This window comes from Nannospalax galili, unplaced genomic scaffold, assembly GCF_000622305.1.
Source record: "Nannospalax galili isolate Female #2095 unplaced genomic scaffold, S.galili_v1.0 scaffold222, whole genome shotgun sequence".
NCBI lineage: Eukaryota > Metazoa > Chordata > Mammalia > Rodentia > Spalacidae > Nannospalax > Nannospalax galili.
This window is the reverse complement of record NW_008348213.1, coordinates 2145222-2154910: the sequence shown is the minus strand read 5'-3', so window position 1 is coordinate 2154910 and position 9689 is coordinate 2145222. Positions and strand designations below refer to the sequence as shown.

Sequence of the window (9689 nt, the reverse complement as noted above, 5' to 3'; positions counted from 1 at the left end):
GGGGCTTTCGTCTCCACCCGTGAGGGCTGTCGGGGTCTGTTAAGAGGACTAAGAGCCTTCCACCTACATCAGGGAGTGGCCCTGACCAGTAGGCCTCAGTTGCTCCTTTGTCATTAACGGTCCCACGCGAAGACTCTGGTCCCGAGTATGAAACAGTATATAGGACAGTATATGGAAAGGAAAAAAAGTTTTAGAACCAGGTGCGTATAGAAAAATACAGAACAAATCCCACTCCTACTATAAGGAGCATAACCATCAGCATACATCCACACCACATTTCACTACTTTCACTCGGACCGGTCCTCCTCTCCGGCGCGCCGCATTCACTACTCTCACTCTCACCTTCCAGATTCTCAAGGCTCCTGGTAATTCTCCCGAAGGGCGTCCACTCGGACTGCTGTAGGGTTACGAGCTCGACCTTTTTCACTTCTGGCGCCAGGCTTCCTTCCCAGAGTCGGATCTCTCCAACCCCTAGGGCCAGGACTCGAACCTGGACTTCCCTGCTCAGGACTCGAACCTGAGACTTGTTACGAGGGCCTTCCTCGTATGAAACTCTGCCTCCACCCGTCTTTTGTTTTCCAGGGGTCCCCCCCGAATCCCGGACGAGCCCCCAAAATGTTAGGGTCCGTGACTCGATGGGTCCCCTCCAGATAACAAATACACGGGATTGGAGATGTAAAAATCAAGCAGAGTCTTTACTTTCCAGCTAGCTGGGGTCGACCGGCTTCCTGAGACATGCAAGTCTGGTCAGAACGATCGACCCCCATTCAGTTTCAGATACAGTTTATATAGGCCCACATAGTCATTACACAAAAAGCATTCCTCAGCATACACTTTGTTCAAACATCTTCTAAAAGCTATAGTTTTGGTTAAACATCTTTTCCAGGAAGGCTAGATCTGGTGTAAGCCTGGTGCAACTTCCTTCTCTTTGTTCCTTATCGGTTATCTGGTATGTGCAAACAGGCCTACAGGACACATTGTAAATCAACTGAGTCTGGGGTCCAGGGTCCAGGAAGGAGGTTTACAGCACTTCAATTCTTAGCATTTCAACTAGGTTAATCATCCATGTGTGGTAGATACAATCAGGCAGAACAGGCAAGCTTAGCAAGTAAATCCAAATCAACGTTTTAAACAGAGTTTTCTATCAAAATGCAGAGTTCTTACAGCATTCATCAAGGTATTTCATTTTTTTTTTCCCAACAGCATGATGCACTTTTTCAGGCTTGCTCCTCAGGATGTATTAATCTAACAACCCAAGTGGTAATGATTCCCTTTCCAATCTATCTTTGGGAAGAGTTGAGAGGGTGAATATTTAAATTGTTAATTCACTATTGTTCTCCCTTTTAACATATGCTAATTCTTACTCTTACATGCAAAGGAGATGAGCTAGCAATCATAGATGACCTTGCTGAATACCTTGGATAAGCACCTAGTCCTAAGCAGCCTTGCATCTCAATGAAATGGTAGTCACTGTCTATGGAGTTAGCTTGATTGAGTTGATTTGGACCCACTAAATTGCTTCCATTTACTTTTGCAAAACTGTTGATGTCACCAAAATCTATAGCACAATTGTTTGGCTTCATATACAACATATACATTAATGAATATGTTGTTGGTTTGGCAACTCACAGATGTTTGGCAGCGCTTTGGTTTTCATTTTCTTAATTTTTCATATTTGTTGATGTGCAATATCAATACTAATAATGACACGATATGCCTGGATTCACTGAACTCACTCCTGCTGCTCTTGGTGCTGACTTTGTAAACTTTAGAAGTAAAGTAGATTCACTTGTCTATTGCAGTGCAGCACTTCTGTCCTGTTTTATAAACTTTTTTTACTAGCAAATGCTCTGTAAGATACTCTTTATTAATGTAGTAAGTTTGTGGATCTGAGTACATGTATCCCCCCTAATATACTCCAGATAAATCAGTAATTCTTTAAATTGGGAAGCTCTTAAAATTTTTCAAATAGGGAATAAGTTTGTAGTTCTATTTTATATATTCCTCTCAATCAGCAGAGATAGCAGGAAATAGTATCTTTCTGAGTGTGTGTGTGTGTGTGTGTGTGTGTGTGTGTGTGTGTACTTGTGACTGTCTGCTCAGTTATTGAATATGATTGGTTCCTTTTGAGAGATTTTTAATAAAATTCCCAATCTGCTTTCCAAATTGTTGATCTTTCTGCCAGAGTGCTGATAGCAACAGGATTTAGGACTTTCAAATGTCCTTAAAAAACCTCTCTGCAGCTACAGCCTCTGAATTTGGCTTCTTCACAGTTATGACAACCAAACCCCGCTGAGGCTTGCCTGACTCTAGGGCTTAAAGGTGCTAGACTTTAAGCTCCACCTGCCATGCACAGCCCTTGTGGGAGACCTGTGAGCAGAGTAGCCATGGCTTCCCTTCTTCAGTAACCCATGCTACTTGGGACCCTGATGCATTTGTTTCTCAAGAAACTTCCTCAGTCTCTTTTCTTAAGTAAACCTCTGTGTTTTGCATTGTAATCCCCAGATCTGGGCTGTGATTTATTACTTCTTTGCAGCTATAGACCAGGACCTCTTCATCATGACCTAATTTTCCTCCCATAAAAATCACAGCACATAGTAAAGAGTACAGGGCACTTTACAGAGATACTCCTAATCCTTTTAAATTGCAGGGGCATGTGACAGATGGGATTGGAAAAGGTGTAAAAATGTGTGTGCAACACAAGCTAAGAATAAATTCCTCAAGTGTCAGGGCCCTGCAAATCAAGATGGGCCAGAAGGTAGCCAGAGAAACTTCAATTTTATAGGCAGCATGGGAAAAAGAACAGCAAATCCAAACACTGCTGTAGGCAGTTAAGATTGAAATTTTGCAAAGAATGTAATTAAATTTATACTTTAAATTAAATCCTTGTGTCTTTACTACAAATAATTCATTTTGAATATTCAGTTATTTACTTATATGTCTTCTCTCTTTTTTTTTAATTGAATGCAACAATGTCTTTTGAATAGCAAGGACCAAACCACTGGGTGTCTTAGCCTTCACCACAGTCCTAGGCCTTTTTACAGTGAGACATTTGGAGGTTAGAAGCTTATATAATTTGCTCAAGGCCACAGACCTGAAAAAGACTGAAATCAGATCTGTCAGACCCCCAAACTTATGATCTTTCCATTTTGTCCTTTGTCTCTCAGTAACAAGTATAATGACCATAGCTGGCTAAGCCTGAGACAACCAAGCAGTTTAGGTCCCTCTGTACAGCTTGTCTATGTGACCTTGGACAAATCTGTTAATTTGGGGAAGTCTGTTTCTTCATCTACATATATATCCCTTACAGAGTTTCTTTGAACACAATAATTCATGTTGACAATCTAGGTAAATATAACAGCATAATAAACACTGAAGAAATTTGGAGTATTTTATTGTTAATTTATATTACCACCGCTTCCTGAATGTAATGTTAAGCATTTTATGTTCTTTATTTTTCAATAGCTCTTTAAGGCAGGTATTAGATCTCCATTTTCCCAAGGAAAACAGACTCAGAGGGGTTAAAGACCTTGTCTGACTTCATACATCTAATAGACTGCAAAGTCAGGATTTGAACTCAAGTCTAACTTCAAAGCTCATTTGCTTTCTACCAAACTCAGTATTTTAAATTCCGTTCCTATATTTGGATAGCATGATATGACAGTGATATGATTGTCAGTGACTATAAGGTTAGTGTAGCTGGTGGTGGTGTCCACTGAGTAAGCAGCAGACCTAGAACTGACTGCCTGCAGAGACCAACCCTGACCACTGTCCTGCTTGACTTAAGGAAAGACAGTAGCCCAATGTTTATGGGTCTGTTAATTCCACTCATAGGAAACTTGAAATTGGGAATACTTGGAAGGGTTCCCCAGAGTTATATTTTTATTTTATAATTTTATTCTCCAGTGACTCTCAGAAGGCTCCCAGTTTCCTTAGCTTTTATGTGTAAGGCATTCCTGATTAAGTTGGAATCAGCTTGTAAGTTGGACAGTATGAACAGGACACTTAGAGCACAGAATAAATCTCCCCTCATTGTGTTAATTTGGAAAGTCTCTGTGAAATGAGTAGATTGTTCCTGCCACATGGTAGAGTTTGTAGATTACATGAGCTAATGCTTCCGCAGTTCAGCAGGGTCCTTTGTACAGTGATTCTTCCTGACAGCCCCCAAAAAACTGCATTCGAGTCTCTAAAAGTCATTTCTTCTAAGTGCAGGAGAATTGCTGTATAATTCAGTTTCTCATCAGAATTCCAACTTGAACTTTTGACACTGAGACAAACCCTTGACATAGTCAGAAATGGCTGGAAAATCAACTTGCATGTATTGAAATTTCAGAGTTAAATGGGCAACAGCCATTTGCACAATGATTTCCCACATTTTGTTTCTTAAGACAGTTTTGCTTTTATCCCAGACCTTGAACTCACTGTGTATCCCAGCCTATCCTTAAACTTGTAGCAATCCTCCTGCCTTAACCTCCTGAGTACTTGGATTGTAGTCCTGCACCATCATGCCCAATCCCAAATGTTTATATCAAGTTGGTCTCATTTACAATGGTGACTATGTGTTTATGAAAACACATGTAATAATAATGTGATAGTACTGTGCCTGCCACTTTGAATTTTGTAACATGCTCTCACATACATTATTGCATTTGATCCAGAGAACATCCTTTCAAAGTTTTTCAGAAGCCTGTGCCTGGCTCACAGGCTTATATAATTTGCTCAAGGTCACAGACCTGAAAAAAAGACTGAAAAAAGATCTGTCTGACCCCAAAATTTATCATCTTAAAAAAATTTTGTCCTTGTCCTGATAACACCCAGAGAACTGACCTTTGGGCCTATACCATGGTGAAAATCCTTGTAGAGCTGATTCTATTCTATTTGGATAACTTCTCTTTTGGAGGAAACGGCCAGTGAGCAGTGTGAAGTTTTCCCCCATGTGCTCCCTTATCGCTTCTTGCTGTCTTCTTTATAAATATTGTTTTGGGAGCAATTTTCCATGCATCTGACCAAAGCTATGGGCCTTTCTCAACATTTATTTTTGTGTCTTCAACATTTGCTACAGTTCTTACAAAGAGTAGATGTTCCCATGATTATTGACAGCTTAAGTTAAAATGCACATCCATTGTCTTTTACCATTACAGTGGGATAAATGAGAACTTCCTGTAACTTATTAGGAAGAAAGATAGTTTTAGATGCTAGAGGAAAAGGACCTGGCCTGTTCTTAACTCCGGATTCACCTCCAGGTGCTCTTATCTTACAAGGGATTAACGAAGGTGCCATACTTTGGACCAGAGGCAGAAGGGTGCTAAGAGACACCAGTACTCGCTGGAATCTATACTCATAGGACTGGGGGTGGGAGGATAGCTTCTATACGAAGTTTGGCTGGGGATGATGAGCTTTTTGAACAGCTGTTACTGTCCTAGGGTCCTTACTCTTAGTCACTGTCTCATCTAACTGCATGGCAGGTCAGGAGGTGGCTCATATGAAATGGTCTTCCTGCTTCTTGAACTGAGTTGACCTATAGCTTAGGAATGAATCATGTGAAACACCCAACCCAGAACTCGGTGGGCACAAACACACACTGAGGAACCATCTAAAAATGTCAATGATAGCACCAGATGTGATGGTTCACACCTTGAATCCCTTCCATTAGGAGGCAGAAGCAGGAGGATCTCTGTGAGATCAAGGCCAATCTGGTCCACACAGTGACTTCCAGGTGGGCTGGGACCAGGAAGACCCTGTCAAAATAATAATTATAATAATAGTAATAATAATAATGTCTATGATAGTGCTCAATTGAGATGTCACCCCAGTGTGGCCACAGCTCAGCATGATTGGAGAACAAAGTTCAGGGAAAGCTTCTTAGAGAGTTGGTCCTTGGGCTCAGCAAAAGCCACAGCCTTCTAATGTAGAGGCGCCAGTGAGACTGCAGAAGTGGGCAGCACCAGTCAGCTATTAGTAAGGCTTCTGACTGCTCTGAAGATTTTTTTCTCCTTTTGCTTTAAGTTTCCTTTTCTTACCTCTTGCCTCTTGCCCCAATTGATCTCAGCTGTGTATAGTGATTCAGTTTATCTTGTTTAAATTTTGAGTCCCCTAAGGAAAATATAATGCTGCTTTCAGACACCTGTGTTTGAGAGCAAGCCTGCCTTAACCAGCTGGCTGGCATCATCAGAGCCCAAGGACCTGCCAAACTAGAGAGAGCAGCTGTTTTAGCTGAAATTCTTATAATTCTTATGACTTTGCTTTCTATATATCAGCTTTTGAGTGTGGCTTTAAAAATGCTCATGTAAAGAAAAGGACCAGGGGAAAGACTGTGGGGTACACACAGGTAAAGGAGTGGAGTCAGCCATCACCGTCATCCTGTGACTTGTGACTGCTGGAAAGAGACTATCCAGGAGGCTAATGTTATAGTGTAAGAAGCAATAATGAATGGATCAGTAGATTTTAATACCTCAGGAAAGTGGAGGGGTTATATAACCCCTTATGAACCATGATTGAAGATTTTTTTTTATTGAAGAGAGAATGCTGCAGTAGAATGTTAGATGAGATGTATAGGATATAAAACTGTTGAAGAATATAATCTCAATTATGGGGAAATATGTATGTTTAGCATTGAATGAGAATTCATACAAATACTTACTAAATCACAGCTACTGGAATGTAAATTCCCTAGCCACAGGGAACATACTTGTTTCATTCTCTGTTATACCCTGAGTGCCTCTGCAAAGTATTTTCAAAAGAATTTTGCTGATTGGATGAATGAGTGCATATTATCATATGCATTTACAAAGGAATCTGGAGAGGAAAAAACATGTTATCTTCTGTAATTATATCTATAGATGTGACAGCCTCATTTCTCTATGCTTTGGTTCTTTATGAAATTCTGGGGACATTAGCTGTCATGCAGAGTTGCTGAGAACTGAGTAAAGTCCTTGTGAAGCAGAGTGCCATGACTAGCACCCAGGGAGTCACAAGTGGCAGATTCTTAGCTGTGGTAAGCACCATGTACGTGTTGGCCATTGTCATTAGTAAATTCTGTCAAACTTTTATCTGTAGTAAGAGCTTTTTGTCTTACTTTTTTCTTTGTGGGTTGAGTTTGAAATGTCCCCCATAGGTTCATGTGTTGTTTGGAGATTTTGGGAGGTAGGGCATAGATGGAAGAAGTGGGTCACTGGGGGCCATCTTAGGGACTGTAGTGAGGCCCACCAATCTCTGCCTTGATTTTCTGATCCACTAAGATCTGAGCAAGCAGCCTCATGCTTGTGCTGCCACAGCTGTGAACTACTTCCCACCACCATGGCTTCTTCTCTGTTATAGACTGTACCCACAAACCATGAGCCAAAATAAATCTTTCTTTCCCTTAATTTGCTTCTTGTCTGATATGTTGTCACAACAGTTAGAAAAGTAATTACTGCATATGGTCTTAAATAATAATAACCCCAAAGAAAAAAGCATATGAAGACACAAAACCTAAATGCTAACAGTGATTATCTCCAAGTAATAGAACTGGAAGAGTTTCTGTTTTCTTCTTTGGACTTTTCTAAGTGTGTGTTTGGGGGGGGGGATGTTGTATCCTTTTATCAGAACTATCCCTGCCTCCATCCTTTGAATTAAGAAAAAGAAAGTATCCTCGCAGGTAGCACAGAGCTGTTGAACTACAAAGCTCCCTCTGAGGACAGTTAGTGAGGAGGGAAAAGGTGTCCTTTTCTGGGTCAGTTTTTTAAGTATGTCTGAGATAAAGTTATGGTCTAAGATAAAGTTGTGAAGCAGTTGTGAAGAACTGGGGAAAAGACCCAATGAAGAAAGGAAAGAAGTTTGGATCAGTTGGTTCTGGTCAAAGGTAGTCAAAAACTTTACTATTAGTAGACAGTAGCTTAGATTTATCTTTATAGCTTACTATTCCCTCTGCATAGGTCAATGAGGAGATCCATGAAAATTATGATGGAGGGATTAAAAATAGAAGTGAATAATTACTAAACTCTAGGATCAGCTTCTGAAGATAACATCCAATGCTGGTTTCTAGAAATGTCTCAGTGGAGGCCTCATAAATGTTGGCGGTCTTTCCCATCTTTTCTTCTTGATTCTAAGTCCACATCAAACTTCTGATTGTAATGATTCAGGCCTGTGCTTTGTTCCTAGTTCACAGAACTTCATAACCTTTTTGTGACCATTGATTTGCAGATATTTAACACCATGCCTGATATGCCTCTCACCAACGCGCAGCTACACCTGTCCCGAAAGAAAAGCAGTGACTCCAAGCCCCCATCCTGCAGTGAGAGGCCCCTGACGCTCTTCCACACTGCACAGTCAACAGAGAAACGTGAGTCTGCTGCCCAGTGCCATGGTGTGTAGGAATATCTGTGCTGCTTCCATAGCTTGGTGTGGGTACCTCCTGTGTGCTGCTGGCCTTTGGTGTCCTTTTGTGTCCTGCCCAGTACCATTATGATAGTACAGAAAGCAGAATTGCTGAGAAGCAAAGAAACAGGCTACTGCTGAGGATTCTCTCCTTCGATCTCTAGGCAAGAACCTGAACCTCTTTTCTCTGCAGCACAGCAAGAGCTTGGTTCTGGTACTGCCTGGAGGTACACTTTTTGTTAGCATCTCCCATAGGAAGGTACCTTCCCCTTTACTAAGTGATTATTAGAGGGAGTCACATGTTCTAGAACATGCCTCTGGGAAGCAGAACCTCCTTCTGCTTGACCTTTTACTCTTCTCTGTGTTTGGCATGGAGTTAACACTTAAAACTATTTACTGAATTAGAGAAGAATTTATGTTGCAAAGAACAGAGAATTAATCACCATAAATGTATTTCTTATCTCAGGAATTCCAAGTTCTTTGCACTGATTAAGTGTGGGGCCCTAAAATATACAGTCATATTTCAGCTTTTGCAATAAAAAAAAACTTGGGATGCAGACACAGGGAAGATCATTGTAAGTCTCAGGCCAGCCTGGTCTACATAGTGAGTTCTAGACTAGCGAAGGCTGCAAAGAAGAAAGCTGTCTCAGAAAAGGACAAATAAAAAATAAATGGGCTTATATAGTATAGGAGTAAAGGCCTCATGTTCTGCTGAAGGTCAATCAGACATTCATTCTTATGCCAGCATCACCATAGAAGCAAAAGTTTACCTCTCTTAGTTTGCTCATCTATAAAGCAGCCATGATAGTGCCCACCTCAGTGGGTGGACATGAGGATTAATGAAATTATGATTATAGCACCTGGCACAAGACTTAGAACCTGACAGGGCTAAAATCTGGGAGCTGCTACTCCCTTTATTGTTATTGTCTAATCACACAGACACGAAGGCTGCTTTCAACATGCAGCTGACATTTACTTGGTGCCTGCAGGGAAAAAGGAAGGCAAAAATGGGGCCTTGTCTTTAAGGAGCTCAGACTTGAGTGAAGAAGGCATAGCAGTGACTTATAACTCATCTCCTGGAGAAATGTATTTAAGGGAGGCCATAGAATGTTCTGGAGAAAAACATGTGATGTGGCTACAGGCTCTACTCTAGTAGAGGCATAGAGAGATAGTGACCTACTTTACCTTAGAGAGGAAAGGATCCATATCTTCATATTCATTCTCTCTCTCTCTCTCTCTCTCTCTCTCTCTCTCTCTCTCACACACACACACACACACACACACACCACACACACACTCTCACACAAGCAATCTTATATATTTTTATATTAGAG

General features: G+C 41.0%; 1 protein-coding gene across 1 annotated transcript in view; it reads left to right on the top strand.

Moving 5' to 3' along the window:
• Positions 1-9689, top strand: part of LOC103743570 (rho GTPase-activating protein 26) — a 422060-nt gene that overhangs the window by 310883 nt on the left and 101488 nt on the right. The window contains exon 19 of the mRNA XM_029569236.1: positions 8182-8320. Within this exon, the coding sequence (XP_029425096.1) occupies positions 8182-8320 (139 nt within the window). The remainder of the gene's footprint in view (positions 1-8181; positions 8321-9689) is intronic.